The sequence below is a fragment of the Arachis hypogaea genome, chromosome 20 (genome assembly GCF_003086295.3).
Source record: "Arachis hypogaea cultivar Tifrunner chromosome 20, arahy.Tifrunner.gnm2.J5K5, whole genome shotgun sequence".
Taxonomy (NCBI): Eukaryota; Viridiplantae; Streptophyta; class Magnoliopsida; order Fabales; family Fabaceae; genus Arachis; species Arachis hypogaea.
The window spans coordinates 1,134,519-1,155,653 of record NC_092055.1 but is presented as its reverse complement, the minus strand read 5'-3'; the positions used below and the strand labels follow the sequence as shown (position 1 = coordinate 1,155,653).

Here is a 21,135-nt window from a genome sequence, read left to right as displayed (position 1 = left end):
TATGATATAAGAATTTAATTAAAATATATATATATAAAAATCTAATTAACAATACGATAAAATTATAAAGATCGACAGAATAATTAAACCTACTAATAGATAAAGAAGAATGATGGGATTTCGTTGATAGCAAGACAAAGGAAAGAATAGTATTTGTTGGAAGGGAATGCACTTAGTGTAGTTACACAAACTCTTAATATTAACATTGTATATGTCTTTGTAGCTTAATATTCTTCTTTAATCATATCACTTAACATAATAATTAAGGTGTTGAATTCTCAACAAACAAGATATATATTAACATGAGAGTGTGTAACTGGACATGACATTTAATAATTTAATATTAAAATTTTGATTTTTATAAATATATGTTTAAATTATGTATTTTATATATATAATTTTTTATAAATATTAAAATAAATTATTATTAACAAAATACTAACTTAAAATAATAATATTTATTAGTCACGTAACATTGCGGGATTTATAATGTAGGAAAATTTTTAAATGTATCGTCATACCGATGTTTTATTGATTTTTAACCGTTGATCTTAATTTTAAAAAATATATATAATATATATAATTAAGATCAACGGTTAAAAATTAACGTAATACCAATACGACCGTACATTTGAAAACTTTTCTATAATGTATGTATCATTAGTTCATGAGTTTTGACAGGAATATAAAATAGTGATCTATTTGTAAATAAGCAATTAAATAAAAGAAATGTTATTTGTACATTAAAATTAGTCACTAAAATTAGTCATCAATGTATTATAAATACATATGTGATTTAATTTATTTTCAATATATATTTATATTCTAACATACATTTTATACTGGTGACTGATTTTAGTGTACGCGTAACATAACCTAATTAATAATTGTTGTGATTAGATTAATTAAAGGGGTGGCGTAGTATGATGATGAAGTTGAGTACACGTGGCCTCTCTCTCTTTATCTGTTACAAACATATTTTAATTCTGAAGTTTGCTTCCATGCATGGATTTCTCCTCCAAATATAGTGAAGTTAATTAAGAAAGAGAGAGAGAATGAGTAAGTGTGAGAGAGAAACAAACGCTCACTCACACACTCACTCTCTTCTCCTTTGTTCTTTTCTTCTCTCATCATCCCTATCATTAGCATTTTCCAACAACAACACACACACTCTTCTATCACCACACCAACACATTCATTCATTCACAACTTTGATCTTTTCCTATTCTTCAAATATCATCAAGTTCTTGTAGTTACAACCAGCTATGTCTTCTCTATAGTACTAGCTACTAGCTAGCCACATAGGAATTCAACAACAACAACAACAAGAAGCTTTTATTCTTTTGTTTTCTTTTAATTTCCACCTTTTGTGGCTTCCTTGGATCTTGAACAAACAACATACTTAGCTTGCAAAATTTGATCTTTGTTGTGGATTCTTGCTTCTCACTCCATAATCTGATCTGGGTCATGCTTCTTTTCTCTTCTCATCCTCTGCTTTTTTCTATTGCCATTTATTTCTTCTCTCTGGTGCTGAGATCGATGATGTGTGTGATGAATTAATTCTACATCAGCATTCTTCAATATTCTCTGACTCGGTATAGTGTTAGTTTGTTGTTGATTCAATAATCTTTTTGGCTTTTTCTCTGTGTCTCTTCTTTTTGTTGTTTGAATATGATGAATCCAACAATGGAAGAAGAAGATTATAATGAAGGACAACACATCAACAAGAAGAACAAGCATGTGTGCAAGTTCTGCAGCAGGAGCTTCCCTTGTGGTAGATCCTTGGGTGGTCACATGAGGTCTCATGTCATCAATGGTGACATAGATCATCATCACCATGACAATAACAAGCTTCTTGCATCATCATCATCAACAGCAAAAATTAAGAAGATGCTTTCATCTTCTTCATCTACAGAAAACAACACAGGAATAGGTTCTGAAGGCTATGGTCTGAGAGAGAATCCCAAGAAGACATGGAGGCTAACCAATTCAACAAGTGAAGACAATTCTCTGTTGTTCTGCAAGGATTGTGGTAAAGGTTTTCAGTCTTGGAGAGCACTATTTGGCCACATGAAGTGCCATTCTTCTGAGAAAGTAGAGAGCATGGAGTGTGATCAAGATTCATCATGGACTAACAATAGTGCTAGCCATTCTGATAATGAAGAAGCCAATGCTCCAAGCAGAAGGAGAAGATCCAAGAGAACAAGAACAAGGTACATAGCACCATTATCAGCACCAGCAGCAACAACAACTGATTCTTCTGTTTCTGAGGCTGATGAGCATGAACAAGAAGAAGTTGCTATGAGCTTGATGATGTTAAGCAGGGATTTGAGTCCATGGTGTGGTGTCAATTCTGTTTCTGAGTTCTCTAAGAACAAGAACAAGAAGCTTGTCAACATTGGTTCTGAGTTTTCAAAATTAGGCAGTTATTTGAGTTCTCCAAATCTAAGCTCCAAAGGGAAGAAAAGTTCAGAATTTTTGGCTACTGAGAGTGCCAAAGGAGTTAAGGTGATGAACAACACCACAGTTTCAGTTAATGGTTTCAGCAAGATTATTGGGAAGGATAAGAAAAAGTATGAACTTGATTCTGAGTCTGCATTTGAAGAAGGTACTACTAACAATAAGTACAGTTCAATTAAGGCAAAGTTTTGGGATTCTGGATCAAACAAAAAGCCTAATTCATCAGAAGGTGAATTCAGCATCAAGAGCAGTTCTTCTCATAATCATAAGAGAGGAAAGTTTGAGTGTACAACCTGCAACAAGATCTTCCATTCATACCAAGCTCTTGGGGGTCACAGAGCAAGTCACAAGAAGATCAAAGGTTGCTCTTTTGCTTCAAGGAATAATAATGATCAGAGCAGTGAAAACAGCATTGAGTTTGAAGCTGAAGCTGAAGCAGAACATGAAGAAGCACCACCACCATCATCACCCACCCCCACTGATGCATCACAACAAGTACATGAATTTGGTAATAATAGTAATGGTTTTGACAGAGAATCCAAGAAGGGAAACAAGAACAAGGGGCATGAATGTCCAATTTGCTTTAAGGTATTTTCATCTGGTCAAGCCTTGGGTGGACACAAGAGGTCCCATATGGCTTCTGCTTCTGATACTGGGAACTTTCATCAAACAGTTGTACTTCAAGAATCTTCAGTGCCTGAGATTAGGGACTTGCTTGATCTCAATCTTCCTGTTGCTGAAGCTGCTGCTACTGAGGAAGATGATGAAGAAGAAATCAATCCTCATGCTTCTGATTCTTACACTACTTGGTGGGAAAATCACAAGCAGGAAGCATTGGTAGGTCTCATGTCTAACTAGAAAAAAACCCAAATATATTTATATATATATATGAACTGTATAGAAAAGTTTATGCATTTTAATTTCATTAATTCTTTACATAATTCATTGTCTTTGCTTTTAATTTTAAGTACTTTGCTTCTGTTCTGCTCATATATTCTTCAAGTAGTTCATAAGGAACTTCTTATTCATCATTTTTTCTTTTAATTTTTGGAAGTTGATATCATGTTATTAATTACTTTGTTAATAGAATAAGATTATGAGAAATTGTAAGTTCTAACAGATTTCTACACTTCTTGGTACTAGATTTCTTTCTTTATTTTTCACCAACATTAATTATTTTCCCCTTAGCATAGCATATATAATAGAAATGTACTAGTTGAGTGAAAATTTTCCTTTTTATGTGTAATTTTTTTTTTTTGGTGGGCTCTTTTCTTTGCATCAAAGAGAAATGAATGAGGTGTTGAAATTTTAGGGGATACTTAAAAAAAGGGAGATTTTTTTATAGAGAAAATGATAAATAGGTCCCTGACCTTTTGTTTTGCGGACATTTTCGTCTCTGACCATTGAAAGATACTTTTAAGTCCCTAATCTTTACAAAACTTGGACGGATCAGTCCCTGACGGAGGCATTTGGACGGATCAGTCCTGACGGAGGCATTTGGACGGATCAGTTCTGACGGAGGCATTTAGACGGAGGGATTGATCTGTCCAAGTTTTGTGAAGATCGGAGACTTAAAAGTATTTTTCAATGGTCAGGGACCTATTTGTCATTTTCTCTTTTTTATATTTTTTATCAGAATCTCGCTAGGGAGCCAATGGAGTATCTGTACAATGTGTACAATGGACTGTTTATTTGGCTCAATATGAGTTAAAAATGAACATCCACGATAAAATACTACTAATTTATCAAACAGAATAACCATCCGGATATCAGGGATAATAAACATCTGATATCCTATTGAATCGAACACAATACATGTCATTGTACACATTGTACAGATACTCAATTGGCTTCCTATACTTCCTCTTTTTATAATACAAATTAAATAAGAATTTAATTTTGAAAGACAATGTAAATTTTATACGTGCATCTAATTACGTAATATCACATCATTGAAAATAACTACTTTTTATATTAACCGCGTAAATAATTATTTAAAAAAATAGATATGATTATACAGACTGGGTAAAACATTTTATACTATCAATGCATTAAAATTAAACTCATTAAATAAATAAAAGATTAAAAAAAGGTGGTTGTTTAGTCACCTACCATAAAACATGACTAGCCATCTTATATATCTATGTATCTATTTATTTGTTTCCTTTCTCTCATTTTGGTTGGGCACACTGACCCAAGTGGTGTGTTATTAAATCTTCATCACTAATCACTATGTATCTCTGAGTATACATAGCAACATTAATATCATCATCATATCATAATAAAAATAATAATAACTCAAGAGGGATATGCTTATTTGGACCACAATAATTACCTTACATTTAGAGGCTGCATAAAGTTGACATGAAGTGTAGTTGACTACAATGGAACTTTTTTTTTCTTTTTCTTTTTTAATTAAAGATTATGACATTGTTTTGTTTGTTGCATGGATCATGCTTGGATAATAGGATTATTGTAGGCTCAACTAAACACAAGGATTTAAAAAAGAAAAATAAAGTTGTTTATCTATCATCTTTGAAATTAGGTTAAAAAAAAGTTGTATTTGATAATATAGAAATCTAGTAAATCTTGAGTTTTGATGACAAACACAAAAAAGGAAAGAAAAAAAAAAGAGACAACTTGTATTAAAAATTTGTGTAAATTGAACTGTATTTGTAAATGAAAATTTAATAATATATTTTTCTAATGGAAATATGCTAGAATAGAATATATAGTAAATGAAAATTTAAGATGATGTTGCATATATAGATCAAACTAAAGATTTAGGATAATGATAGGTAGACAAAAAAAAAAAAAACAGTCAGAATTTGTCTTATTTAACATTAATTAATTGTTGCAACAATTAATAAATGCTAAATAAGACAAATTATGGCTATTTTTGGCTGATTTTCTTTGGTTACCAAACATTTTCGAAAGATTTAGTACATGGTGGGATAAATGTAATGATTGTGGAGGAAAGGGTGAGATGCAAGATTATTATTAATTGAGTAAGATGCAGAGACATTGAAGGAAAGGGGCATGGTTACATATTTGACTTTAATTTATAAGCTTAGAAAATGGCAATTTTTTGTCACTTGCATTGCACAGTATGGAGAGTTATTTACATGCTTGATTTGTCAAAAAGATGTGTCTTCATTTCTATAAATACATACACACAATTATTTAACATTAAATATAGTTTGAACTTTGAAACTAAATTTGTAAAAATCTTATCTATATTTCACAGGATATATATAGCTAGTCCTACCCTATTTTTTAATATTTTTGTTAAGGTTTAATTATTTTGTGAGTCTTTATAATTTTATCGAATTTTCAATTAGCTCTTTATATGTATAATTTTTAATTAACTCTCTATATTATATTAAATTTTGTAAGTAAGTCCTTACCGTGATAAAAACGTTGAGATTAACGGAATATTCGGTTAAACTATAGAGAATATTCAGTAAAGTGTTAAACATACTCGATTTGTTTAACAGAATATTTTGTTAATTTTATCATTTTTGTTATGATAAGGACTTAATTACAATATGGTATAGGAATTCAATAAAAAAAAGTATAAAAACTTAATTGAAAATTCGATAAAATTATAGAGAACGACAGAATAATTAAACCTTTTGTTAATTAGTATAAGTAACTAAGAGCAATCTCAATGCTACATATATATTTATAAATATTGAATTAGAATTATATTTTCAAATTATATATTATTCTTCAGTTAACTCACCTTTGTAATAGTTAAAAAAAAGTCATGCACATGCAAACGAACTTTATAATTAAAATTTGGTATGACATCAGCTTACATCATGCTTAATAACCTTGGCTAGCATACATAGGTTAAATACTGAAAAAATGGCTAAGATATACATATTTGTTAGGCTAGTCAACTTATTTATAATAAATAAATAAAGTGACAAGTTGTGGATTCCTTAACAAATAATAACAAGATGATAATATAGATTTCACATTATTATTGAATTTTTTTTTCTTCATGGTACACTTATATAATAATAATGTTTAAGAAATAATAAAAAATTAATTTAAATAGTTTAAAATTATCTTATTTAATATTTATTAATTATTAATTATTAGAATAATTATAAATATTATATTATAAAATTATAATTTTAAATATTATTTTTCTAGTATTTATGGTATAAACAATTAACATCCTCCATATTAGGGTGTAAGTTACCAAATCGGACCGAAAATTACCGCAAACCGAACCGAAAATTATAACAATCGATTTAAAAATCGAAAAAATCGATTTTTTTTTTTGTTTTTTCTTGACAAAACCGATCTGTTCGGTTTGATTTTGGTTGGCTCGATAGAAATCGAACCGAACCAAACCGAACAGAAAATATGCATCCATTTCAATGTTTTAACCATTTTAACTTTTAACCTAACAACAAAAATTCCCAATCTCTAACCATTTTAATGTTTTACTCTTATTATTTCAGTTTATTGACTATTTTAAACCTCTAATTATTGTGATTCATATTTTGTTCATTAGAAATTAAAAACCGAAAAACCGACCAAATCAAACCGCTGTTGGTTCGATTTGGTTCGGTTCAATTGTTATAAAGTAACAAATCAAACGGTTGTATATCTGTAAGAACCGAATATATCAATTCGGTTGGTTTTTGGTCCAAAACCGAACTAAACCGAACCGATAACACTCCTACTCCATAGTCCATATATAAGACTTAGATATATGCTTTTAATAAAGTCAATATTAAAATTAAAATTTGTAAATAAAGTGTATAGTAATTAATAATGTATAGTGTATGAAGTTAATATGGATGACGAGTATAGTATTAATGAGAATAAATAATGTGTTGTTTGTACTATAGATGGACATGTGCAATTAGCTTCTTATAAGTTATTACTACTTGGTTGGCGTGAACTACACAACAAAATCATTAGTTCATCCATTTAATTTTATCATTGACTTTTTCAGTTTTCTATCAAAGCTAACCAAGGACATTTCTACTTCTACTTCTACATCTTAATAATTAGGTGGTGAAAGCAAGGATCTAATATATATTTATTTGCAAAATTCTTCTATTTTATATCATTTAGTTAATTATATATAGTTATGTGCGTATGTGATGGGAATTTTCAGTTGAACGCAATTTAGTAATTAATTAATCTCGTATATTTTATGAGCCTATATATCATTCTATATTGGACTCTCATCCTTAAATACAATTTTGAGAGTAATTTTTAGTTTTCACATCTTTGCTTAAAAGTTTAACAAATTTTTAAAGTGTGTTGATATAATGATATTTCAGTAATTTTTAATTATTGATTTTAATTATAAAAAATTATATAATATATAATTAACATCAACGATTAAAATTTACTTATATACCGATATACTTAAAAACTTTTCAAAAGTTTATTAGAAAACTTACCCTGATAGAAAAGCATTTATTCTCTCATATGCTTTTGTGTCTCTCATACGAACACTGAACTTGTTTAGGTGAGCTTTTAAAAAAAATATATTTTTTTGAGTTATCTTTTTTTAAAAGATCTTATGGAAAAATAAAAATAATTTTATGTTTATATGTAAAGAAATCTTTTTATCTATCAATTATGTTTGAGTATAACGATATAAAAGTGCTTTTTTGTTTATTTATTACATGAAAAACATCTTTTTTTTTAAGGAAAAAATATCTTTTAAAAAAAGATGTAAATTACAGCTTTTCAAAAAAAATATTTTTTATTTTTATTTTTCTAGTGCTTTTACTTTTACTACTAGAAATTTGCCAAACACATTAAAAAATAAAAAAAAAATTATTAAAATAATAACACCCAAACAAACACTTAATGTAAGTAATTTTTATGAGACCTTAATGGAGAGTTTTTTTTTTTTTTTTTTCTGGCTTTGTATTTTAATGGTATACCACAAATATCATGATATGTGCATTGGGCCAAAATAATAAATCCAATAAATATGACTAATGGACCGAGTGAGTTCACATATTCTTACTCATTTTGGCACTATAAAGGGTCACCATTTTATGAAAAAGAAAAAAGGGTCACCAATTCATCATACTATCCTAACATCACAATTCAATTTAAAGCAGTTATTTGAAGGAGGTTTCCACCAAAACACTAAAACTAAAATTTTTAATAAAATATTAAAAATACCAAACACTGAAAAATTAATAAATTCCAAAAATACTAATATTTAAAAGAAAGGCTACAAATAAATTTGGTACACAAAACAAATATAGAAAAATACTAAAATTCTACCCTAAGAGTATTTAATTGTGGAGTTTAATAACTCACCTCCATGATTTTTTAACTACGTTGTCTTATATTGTGAAGTGATGCACACCTTAATGTATTAAATCTAAGATAATTAATAAAAAAGTTAAATACTTTTTTTGTTCATAATGTCTTTGATTAAAATTATTTTTGATATTTTTTATTAAAATCATTCTCAATACGTTTTAAAATCATCATTTGTTATTAAAATTATTTTTGATATTTTTTATTAAAATCATCATTCTCAACATTGTTTATAATTTCTTTTAAATTTTAATTTGTGAAATTATTTAATTTCTGTTCTATCTCGGTTCATGTTAAGCATTTGGTTATAACTATTATTAATAATATTGAGAATTTTATTATTTTTTCACCATATACAAAACTCATTTTGATACTAAGTTACTAAATTCATAATCAAACTATCTTTTTAAAAAAAGTCATATCTGTTCTCCAAATTAAAATCATTTAATACAAAATTTAATCGATATTCCTATCAAAATCAAACAAAATTCAAAGACTATGCCAAAGATAAGAGATTCGAACCCACAACCTCTTAATTGAGTATGAAAGACTATGCCATTTGAGCTATTATTCATTTGCGGTTTGTGTCTTCTTTAAAAGAATAGTAAAAGAAAAAAGCATTGAATTGAATCTCATACTTTACAAAAAAATAAAAAAATAATAACTATTTAAGTACACTTGTAACCTTGTTTTTAAAACATTTAACTTCAAAGCTCATCATGTTCATCATCACTTTCCGAATGGCCATCGGCATGAACTGTGCTGTAGAAAATAAATTCATGATCAAGCATTTCTTCCAGTGATAATTTTCCATCTTTATTGTCATCAGCCTACATCAATCAATAATAATTTTGAATATTCAAAATAAATAAGTAAATAAACGGTTTTTCTTGTTATTGTAGAAACTAAAAGATCATATAAATCATGGGCACTGTAATTCAATTGGGGGATGCTCCCATAAAGATGCGTAAAACGTCTTTCTGTAAAGACATTTACGTGTCGTATTATTATTGGATGTATTAATGAACCAGTTATTTTTGAATTTCTTAACAAATTAGAATAAAGCTGATTTTTTAATGAAAATAACAATAAATTCAATTTTTTTAGAGATTTAATTGTATTTTTTAATTTTTAGGAATTTAAATGTCCAAAAAACAAAAAGTCAGGGATATAATTGTCTTTTTATCAAAAAAATTAAAGATATTCGGTTTAGATGATATGATTCGATCGGATCAAATCGGGTCTAATAATTATAATGCAGACAATTAGGTTTATTATTGTTACTATAATAAATCGATTTTGTTCTGGTTTATAATAAAAAATAAATTATTAACCGGTTTAATAAGAATGTCCAATAATAACATGACATGTTTAAACGTCTTTAAAAAAAAAAAGACATTTTTAGTGTCTTTATTAAAGTGGTCTCCATTCAATTGTGTTATGAACTATTAGTATGCATGCATCACTAATTTTTAATGTATTCATAGTATAAAATATTTTATATTATTATTTAATTTTATTTATTTATTTAGATAATTATTTATGTAATTAATATAAAAAATAATTATTTTTATTAATATAATTTTACGTGATTGAATATTTATATTGACCGTAAATTAAAATTAAATTATTTTAAAAATGCACAAGTTATGTTCAATATTTCCATCATTTCTATTGTATAATTCATAAAAAAAAAAAATTACTAACCTCATTCATTAAATAGTAGGTGTAATATTTAGCATAAGCTAGCTCTCCTGGGTAGAGATAAGGGAGTATTGGTATTAATTCTTCCGGTGATAAGAATCTGCCAAATATATATATTATAGATATATTAATATTAAAGAATAAAAGAAGTATTTAGTGCTTGTTTGGGCGTTATTATTTTGATAAAAAAGATTTTTTTAATTAAAAAATATATTTTTTTATTTTTTAGTGTGTTTGGCAAATTTCTAGTAGTAAAAGTAAAAATACTAGAAAAATTAAAAAAAAAAACATCTTTTTTAAGAAGCTGTAATTCACATCTTTTTTTAAAAGATTTTTTTTTCTTAAAAAAATATGTTTTTTATGTAATAAATAAACAAAAAAGTACTTTTATATTATTATACCAAAACATAATTGATAAATAAAAAGATCTTGAGATATCTAAACATAAAATTACTTTTATTTTTTTATAAAATTTTTAAAAAAAGATAAATCAAAAAAAGATTTTTTCTTAGAAATTCACCCAAACAAGCCCTAGAATGAGAAAAATAATATGAAAAACACTTACTGGTCCTTATTCACATCAAGCTCAGAAAACTTGTCCTTTGCATTGGGTACATTCGTTCCATTACTTTCAAAGTCCATATAACTTTCGTATGTGACATATACATGGTCTTCAAATTCTTTAAAATCTAGTTTCCCATCGGTTCCATCATCAATGCGCCTGTATTCAAATAAATAAAATTAAACAACATTTTTTTTGGTTAACTCATTACCTTGTGCTTAAGGGTTAATGTATATTGATGCTTACTACTATTATAAAATTATTTTCGTACAAAAATAATAGTTAAAAATTATTAAACGATAATTTAATTAAGTATCATCTAATGGTTCTTACGTATTATCTTTACATATATATAAGTAATCATAATGAAATATGGTAACTACTCATATATATGAAGTTGTTTTTTTATTATGTAAAGACGATAGTTTTTTTTTTTGAAACAAAGGAGCTCAACACAATATGGTGGAGCAGAACGAACTAGGCAATGAATACAAAAGACAACCAAAACCAAGCTAAAACGTTTCGATACTCCTTAAGCCATCTCCGGCATAGCCATCAACAACTAAAGGGATCCACACATCTCCACTCATTGCAGCTAGACAAGACCAAGTTGATTATTTCAGCTACACCTTTAGCACTGTTCTGAAAAATTCTTCTATTCCTTTCTAGCCAAATATTCCATATTATTGCACAGAAACACATTAACCTCTGCTTGCGATCCTCTTTTCTACACGGCTCCTCTGTCCAGCTAAGAAAATGCTCCTTTAGTGACCCCGGCCAAGTCCACTTCCTGCCAATCCCAGCTATCCACGCACACCAGACTTGCCATGTAAATTCACAACCAAGAAACAAATGATGGACCCGTTCAACATCCTTGTTGCATAGAACGCACCCATTATCTTCCTGTCGAATAATTCCGAATCGACTCAGCCTTTCCTTTGTATTCACCCTCCCTATTAAGGCAAACCAAACAAATAGTTCCACTCTTGGGGGGACTACGCCTTTCCAAAGGGTCTTAGTGAAGTTGTAACTGGATATATCCTCTGGTAACAATTCCTCCTGCAAAACCTGCACAAATGAGTTAGTTGTAAAAACACCTTGCCTATCATATTTCCACACCACTCTATCCTCTCTGTTATTGACTAACTTCACAGGTCGCAAAGCCTCATGTAACTGCCCCAGAATGTCCAACTCCCATTGGAAAAGCTCTCTCCTCCATTGGAAGTTCCAAATCCACTCTAGCCCATCCCAAAAACCACAATCCCCTATAACCGATCCGCATTGGTTTGAAACAGAGAACAGCCTGGGGAACCGAACTTTCAAAGAGCCACCATGTAACCAGATATCCTCCCAAAAACGAGTCTGCCTCCCATCGCCAACCTCCATGGACAATCCTGTAATCATCTTCTGTCTTATACTTCCCTCCTTGATTTGGATCTGGCAAATATCTTTCCATGGACCCCCTCTAGTCGGTAGCACCTGAGTAGATAGTAGCTCATTTGGTGTCAAATTATTACACGAGCAAACCACCTTCTTCCACAATGGGCACTCTTCCTTTGCAAACCTCCACCACCATTTAAATAACAGTGCAGTGTTACGAATCATAGCATCGCCAACTCCCAACCCCCCAAGTTTCTTAGGAGTCTGTACCACTTCCCATTTGACTAAAGCTATACCATTCCTCCCATCCTCCTTACTCCACAGGAATCTTCTCTGTAAAGAGATCAGCTTCTCAGCCACAGCCTTTGGCATCTTATATAAGCTCAAGTAATACACTGGCAAGCTATTTAATACTGATTTTATAAGTACCAGCTTTCCAGCCTTATTTAACACCTTAGCTTTCCACAGGCTAAGTTTCTCCTCCACCTTATCAATAATAGGCTTCCAGGTCCTGACTAGCCTCGGATTTGCTCCTAAGGGAACTCCAAGGTATTTAAACGGTAGGGTACCTTCCTTGCAACCCAACAAGCTACACATGCGCTGAACCCACTGCCCTTCACAGTTGATTGGTATTAAGCTGGATTTGTCAAAATTTATACTGAGCCCTGACATCAATTCAAAGCACCGCAGAAGCCTCTTGTAATTTTTCACAGTCTCCTCTTCTTGTGGGCAAAAGAGAATAGTGTCATCCGCGAACTGAAGATGCGACAGTTCTATGCTATCTCTTCCAACCATCAACGGTGATATACGCTCGTTTCTGACTGCCTCTCCAACCATTCTATGCAGAACATCTACAACCAGCACAAACAAAAACGGAGAGAGCGGGTCACCTTGTCTCAGCCCCCTTTCCATTTTGAATGGCCTAGATGGCGATCCATTTATCAGGATCGACATGGATGTGGTAGTCACACACTCCATTACCCAAGCCCTCCACCTACTTCCAAACCCCATCTTCTGTAGCACAATGTCAACAAAACTCCACTTGACTCTATCATATGCTTTCTGAAAATCCAGTTTAATAATTGCTGCCTCCTTTTTCTTAGATTTAAGCCAGTGAACAGTTTCACATGCAATGAGAGCCCCATCATGAATTTTCCTACCTTTTACAAATGCGCTCTGAGTCTCCCCAACTAGTCCTGGCATCACTGATCGCATCCTTCTAACAAGCACCTTCGAGATAGCCTTATAAAGACACCCAACCATACTAATTGGCCTCAGGTCTTTTATCTCCTTCGCACCAACGTACTTGGGAGCCAGAGCCACCCAAGTGATGTTAGCGTCTGTCGGTAGCCTGGACGTCTGAAAGAATCCCATGACAGCTGCCGTGAACTCAGCCCCAATCTCATCCCAGCATCTCTTGATGAAATTCATGTTATATCCATCACAACCGGGCGCCTTAGAAGACTCGCAATCCCACACCGCCTCCCTGATCTCTTCTGCCGATGGCAAAGCCTCCAGGTCCGCAGCATCAACCTCATCTATCCTCCCCACCAGACCATCTCTAAACCCCACCAACGGGCCCACTTCCTGATGATATAGCTCTTTATAGAACTCTCTAATAGCTATTTTGATTCTAGCTTGATTCCTTATGAGTCGGCCATTAACTACCAGAGTATCAATCCTGTTATTCCTCCTTCTTGCTGAAGCTATATTGTGGAAGTATCTCGTGTTTTTGTCCATGTGCATTGCTTGTTGAGATCGCGACATCTGCTTCCAATGCACTTCTTTTCTCACGTACCACTTCTCACAGCAAGTAACTAACGCCTTTCTTCTTGCCTCCATCGTGCTATCATACACACCACTACTTACCTTATCATCAATCCTCTTTATCTCCTCCTCAAACTTTGAAATCTTATTGTCCATGTCACTGAAGTTAGCCTTATGCCATCTTCCCAACGGTTCCGTCAAAGCTTTTAACTTATCAGTGAACTGCATCTCCCCTAGGCCTCTCCACTCCTCCTTCACCATTCGAAGAAACCCTTCATGAGTAAACCAAGAATCTAGGCTACGGAACGGCCATGGCCCCCCTCTCTGCATATTAGTTTCCACAATTACAGGGCAGTGATCTGACAAACCCCTTGGTCCACCTTTTAACCGGGTCTCTGGGAACTCTTCTAACCACTCCACATTAACCAGAGCCCTATCAATACGACTGCAGGAATGACCCCGAAACCATGTAAACTTACGATCAGATAGCGGCAAATCCACCAAGTGCATATCCTGTACCCAAGTCTTAAACTCCTCAGCAGACAGAGGTAGACAAGCTGTACCTTTCCTTTCCTCTACATGGATAATCTCATTAAAGTCCCCCATGAAGCAACAAGGGACCTGGCATAGCCCAGCTATATAGCTCAACTCCTCCCAAACATGACTCTTCTCTTCTCTGCTATGTGCACCATAGACCAAGAAGAAAGCACAATTGAAACTATTTTCTAACACGACCCCTTCAATACACAACCATCTATCCCCCTTATAGCAATTATTCATTTTAAACATCATTTCATCCCATATGATCAACAGTCCTCCCGCAGCACCATTAGAGCCTACAAAATCCCACCCTGCACCATCATTCCCCCATATTCTTGTAACATCAAATCTCGTCACTACGGGTCTTTTAGTCTCTATCAAACCGAACAAGCTTAATCTATGTTTGTTTTTTAGATCCTTTACCATTCTTAGCTTCCCATCACCCCGTAGCCCCCTAACATTCCAAGAACCAAAAATCATTTAAAATTGTTCTGACACACCTGTGTTTTGTGTTTGGGTCTGCATCGCCTCATCTTTGCCTTCTGCTTTGCAATTTTTCTTTTCTTTGCTATCTCCTCATTCTGTTGTTGGAGAATTGCCATGATATCATCCTCCTCGTCATACAAAATAGCACCTGACTCAACCCCTAGCTCCCAGGTTCTTTTGTTTTCAAGTAATTGTTCCTCCAACGTGGCGCGCTCAATGTCACAACCTTGATAAACTTCAGCCTCTCCACAGTCTTCCCTATTGTTTTCGGAATCCACCCTCTCCCCGTCTTGAACCAACAAATCATCTTCCACGAGTTCCTCTTGAACATGCTCCCCAACCCCTGTTTCCACATCACATTCATTAGGGTGGTCACCAATCACGTTCGCATCACCCCCCTTCAAGTCTTCAAGAGAGCAACCACCGCCAGCAACCAGCACACCTGGGCCCTCCGCGGCTTGCTCATCACGTACTACAGCCGCTGTTGGATCAGACCCACCACTATTGCCCACTTCGTCGTCCCTGGCATCACCTCCGTCATCTTGGTTGCGTTCATCCCCTTTGCAGAGCACGCTACACCGTCGACCCCCTGACCGCCCGTTTCGCTTGTGACCTTCATTACCACGGCTGCTTTTAACTTCATCATGGACCCCTTCGTCATCAACATTGGATGGCGTCCTTCCACGCGAGTCAGTGATGGCCGCCTTAATAATCTTTAGATGATAATGTTCAATTAGTTCAGTTTAGGTAAACAGTTTAATTAAATTCTTTTTGATAAAATTGCTTAAATAATAAATGACTATATTAAAAATAATTTATAAATAAGTTATTTTGTATTTAGATTTTTAGCTCTAAAAGTGTTTATTTTATAAAAATATGATAAAAAATAGTAGTATTATGAGAGAAGTCATTTTTTTAACTTCTTTATAAATTTCTAAATAATTTCTTAAAAAGTTACGATTTAATTTTAAAAATTACACTAGACATTAATACTACTACTTTTCATAAATTATAAACTCAAAAAAATTACTTTTAAAACTCCTCGACTCTTAAGTCTTTTAAGTTGATTAAAATTGTGTTTGACTTTTGAAAATAATCAAATTAGCCTCTAAAATTACAAATCGTGATTAAGACTTTAATAAGTAGCATCTCCAACAATAACAAAATATGGTTAAAACATAGAAGTTTTAGCTAATTGGTGAATTAGTTTTCTTTTAGTTAATTAATTAATTTTATATTGATATTGAGTATTGACACTAAAATGAGTTAAATTAATCAACTCGAGATATCTATTTAATCATTCAGAAGTTTTAGCTATGTTATCTTATCATTGGAGATACTATGTTGGTATTATAATACTCTATTTCAATATTGTATTAACAACAGTTGAATTACAGACAAATAAAAAATTATAATTTGTCAATTTAAGAACCAATTTAGTTATTTTTGAAATAAAAAATTATTTTGATGAACGCTGATAATTTTAAAAACCAAATTGAAAATTAACATGGTAAGAATAATGCTTACTTAAGTCTATCTCGTAACAACCATTTCAACATATTTTGATTTTCACTATCTTCAGGGTGCAAAAAGCTGCAATATATGAGTAAACCAAAAGAATATTGAAATAATGAAAGATGAAAAAAAAAAGGAGAAATAATAAAATATATATTACTCTCTAAGCTCTGTGAAGTTGAGAACTGCATTGTGATCAATATCTGCAGTATTAAATTTCTCCATCCACCATCCTGCTTCACCATGCCCCATCTCTCTTTTCTCTGTTTCTTAAAATAATTACATTGTTAAACTTGTTTTCAATTTATATTAAGTCATTCATAATGTTCATATCTACAACAAGTTATTATAAAGCAGTAAAATACACAATTAAATGATCAACCTTTGAGGTTTTGACTTAGATCTCTCACATTTTTTAAATTATCATTAGAAGTCATATATATTCAGCTCAACATGAAGTTGATAGTTAAGAGTTATTAGATAAAAATTTAGTTAAACTAGTCAAATTATCTAATGACTCTCATTTATCAACTTCACGTGAATTCGACTGCACATTATATGATGTAATTTACAATTAAAAAAACAATCCTGCTACGTTACCAACATTTCTACCAACTTCTGCCAACTCTGATTTATAACAGTTTTTAATGGAAGTGTCTTTATGGATGTGTCTAATAAAAATATTTTTTTTATGACTGTGTCTAATAAAAGTGTCTTTATAGATGTATTTTTTGGATGTATCTTTATACATGTGTTTAAAATATAAAAATTAATTATTGTTGGTAATAAGTTGGCAGATAATATGTTGATACTGTATACTTTTCTTTTTTTTTAAAGAGACACATCTAAAAAATATATCTATAAAGACACTTCTATTAAACACAATCATAAAAAAGACATTTTTATTAGACACATACACAAAAACACTTCCATTAAAAACACAATTATAAATAAGAATTGGTAAAAATTGGCAAAAATGCTGTTGATAACATAGCAGAATTGAAAAAAAAAATCGAATTCATCCTTCTAATTATCTTTGAGTTTCTTAACAAAAGAGTTGTGAATAAATAAACTTTCTGTCATAACTCAGGGGCATAATCGATAGAGAGTACTGCTAGGGAGCCAATAGCCTAAGCGTACAATGTGTACAATGGGCTAAATCTTTGGTCCATGAATAAAATGAACATCACCCATACTATCCAGAATAACTATCCGGATACCACCCATACTATCTAGAATAACCATCTGGATACCATACATAATAAACATCTCATGTCATAAAATCACTCATCTCAAAAGTTCGGACCTAGAACTCTAATACCATGTCATTAAACCACTCATCCCAAAAGCGTAACCTGATAGGACAATGTAACACTAATGGTCATATCTCTAATACTTTCTAAACCTCCATTGTACACATTATACGTTTAGGTCATTAGCTCCCTATATTTTCTCATCAATAAAAATTTACGACCAGTTGTTTTCTTCTGAAAGTTAATAATTTAGGAACATGTTTGATTTTAACGATTCTCGACTATCAATTTCGCATGAAAATATCTACACGTGAGTTTTCACCGACACAAAAGATGAAAAGAAAGATACCTATATCGTTCTGAGAAAAATTAGGCAAATACTCTCGGAAAGAGAGAGATGAATCTTGATCCATGTCTTTGGAATCCAACTCAGCCTGCGTGACATAATCCAACCTCTCGAAGGCTCGTTGCGTGATCCAAGCCTGCAATTCATTGAAACTAACGGCACCATCCTTGGGCTCTCGATCCAGCAACGGAAACAAGATAATCAATCGCAGCGTCGTGTTCAATCTTCCGGCCGACGTCAGATATTGGTAGGTGTCTGCAACATCCTTCACTGATGAGCTGTTGTCCAAACTCCGAGGAGGATGCGTCTTGATCTTCACCATGAGAGGATCAAAGTGCGGTGCTCGATCTTGTAGCATAAACCCTAGCCTCCGGTTAAGGCGAGCATTGGGTTCCTCGTTAGGGTTACATGGTGAAAAGACTATGAAGCCCAATATGGCGGTGGCTATCAAGAGATAAACCACCACCTTTGACATGTTAATTTTCAAAGTTCAATCAGGAGAGAAAGACAGAAAGGAATGTTACTATTGTTTTGGGAGGGAAAAACGGTTATTCATGGTTAGAATTAGTTACTTGCAGTTACAGGTACATAGATAGAGCAATCTGTGTGTTAATTAATGGCTCTAATTATTTAGTAATGCTACATATTAGCCTGTCATTAGTATTTGGACTCACCAAGAATCTATCTCTCAAACAATCAACTTATTCTTCCATGATTCATTGCTTGGATATTGTTTTAAAATTGATAAAACAAAAGTAAAAATAAAAGTTACCATTTTTAATATGATATTCAAGAATCTTAAAAAAATTAGTATGTTTTTCATGATCATGAATGAGCTTGTATGAATAAATACAAGTATAAATTTAAAGTAAAATACACGTGGCTCTCATCGATTACAAATAAATAGCATTTGAACTCATTTTGAAAAGAAAAGCTCTGTTTTTTCACAGGTTTTAAGGTGTATTAAACGGTCATCCTACATGACTAAGTCGTTTTACTAACTAAGTTCAATTAAATTTGTACTTTAATTAAATGGAAAAATATAGGTAACAACATATTATCTGTCAACTTATTACCAATAATAATTAATTATTATATTTTAAACACATATATAAAGAGACACATTTAGAAAATATATCTATAAAGACATTTTTATTAAACACAGGTATAAAAAATATATTTTTATTAGACACATCCATAAAAACACTTCTATTAAACACAGTTATAAATAAGAATTCGCAGAAGTTGACAGAAATGATGTTGGTAAGGTAGCGGAATTGTAATTAAATTTCTCATGACTAAGTTAACACGACTAAGTTCATCTAGTATTTCTCATGTACTTTAATATACTTTAGAGTAAATAAAGGTTTAATAAAATTGATATTACCTTACGTATAATTAATAATACATAAGTAAAGTATATTTTTTTATTGTCTCTGGAGTTTGTCAAAAGTTAACACGAGACTCGCGCCACAGTCCCAAACCTCATTTGTAGCTAATTAATTGCATCCTTATTTGAAAATTTAGGCACTGTATCCAAGAGTTGCAACGAGTGACATCAGTGACTTGTTGAATAATGTGAAGTTGATGGAATCTCACATCTATGTGCTGCATGTTAATCCTGATTCTGGCTTATCAATTTTTGATATTGCTAACAAGCATGGAATGATTAGTAGTGGCTATGTGTGGATTGCAACAGTTAATGATGACACAATCAAGCTCCTGCAAGGTGTTGTTGCTTTGAGGAATCACACACCTGATACTGATTTCAAGAAGAGTTTCATCTCCCGGTTGAAAATGTAACTGCTGGCATAAACTCTTATGCATTATATGCATATGATTTTGTTTGGTTAGCAGCAATCAACTTGTTCTGCGACAATATATACTCCATGGAGATGGTGATGGTGATAGTGATCCAGATTACAGTAAGCTTGTGAATCAGGTTGCACAAAATTGTAAGTTTCTTTGTTTATTTTGCAGACTAAGTTAGTGGTCCTGTTATTTATATCGAGCAATGCTAGGGGCAGCAACATTTGTGATTGGTAGCCATCAATTAGCCATCAATGATGATTTGATGGTGTGAGATTGGTATGAAATTTCATCCAATGGCTCACCTTTCACTGCTGGTTACATGCTGGCCAAAATGCAATAAAATTGCTGGCCCCTTAGACTTTTCCATTTATATCAGCATTTAGTTTTGTTGATTTCGTACTTTCCTTGTTCAGAAATTTGATGCACTTGTTGGAGATATTACAATTGTAACAAATCTAGCCCTTGGTCTTTTCTCCATTTTCTGAAATGTGGTTAGTTATTGGTGCATTCTTTCTCGAATAAATTACCATTTGTATACAAACGCTGACAAATGTATCCATATAAGAATAAAACGACAAAAATATCCTAATGCTAACAAATGTATCCATATAAGAATAAAGATAGCTTCCGTGTGCCAAGAATACCCTAACGGACCAATTGTGTAACCAATGTCCGGGTACTCTTGGCACACGGAAACCATCTTCCGTAGTTATAATTGTCATTTTATTCTTATATGGGTACATTTGTTAGCATCTGTATCTTTTATTGGTACAAATGGTAATTTATTTTTCTTTCTCTTTGTGGGATTAACAAATTGTAACTGTCAGTTGGTTAGTATATTTAATATTTTCAAACCATTCCACAGGTTGCTTAAACCTCAAGTAATATCTTATACTGAGATAAGTTTCTTTGAACTTTTGCAAGTTTAGTTTCTCAACAATGTTCTTCTCACACATGACACAGTATTAGAACTTCATATGCATGTCTGTTTT

General features: G+C 31.9%; 2 protein-coding genes across 3 annotated transcripts; one reads left to right on the top strand and one right to left on the bottom strand.

Moving 5' to 3' along the window:
• The first annotated feature begins 1,010 nt into the window (after positions 1–1,010).
• On the top strand, positions 1,011–3,589 carry LOC112785071 (uncharacterized). The gene has a single exon (XM_025828480.3). It carries the CDS (start codon positions 1,672–1,674, stop codon positions 3,316–3,318), a length of 1,647 nt encoding a protein of 548 aa, XP_025684265.1. The 5' UTR covers positions 1,011–1,671; the 3' UTR covers positions 3,319–3,589.
• A 5,702-nt stretch (positions 3,590–9,291) lies between these two features.
• LOC112785212 (uncharacterized) lies at positions 9,292–19,044 on the bottom strand. Of its 2 annotated transcripts, XM_025828658.3 has the most exons (6): positions 18,335–19,044; positions 16,893–16,995; positions 16,745–16,810; positions 11,048–11,203; positions 10,486–10,582; positions 9,292–9,608 (listed from the first exon to the last, which is right to left on the bottom strand). In XM_025828658.3, the coding sequence occupies exons 1-6, from the start codon at positions 18,804–18,806 to the stop codon at positions 9,486–9,488; spliced, it is 1,017 nt and encodes a 338-aa protein (XP_025684443.1). In that variant the 5' UTR covers positions 18,807–19,044; the 3' UTR covers positions 9,292–9,485. The 2 variants fall into 2 exon arrangements, with proteins under 2 accessions (XP_025684443.1, XP_072086190.1); XM_072230089.1 differs by lacking the exons at positions 9,292–9,608; positions 10,486–10,582; positions 11,048–11,203 and adding an exon at positions 15,293–15,930.
• Between the last annotated feature and the right edge of the window lie 2,091 nt (positions 19,045–21,135).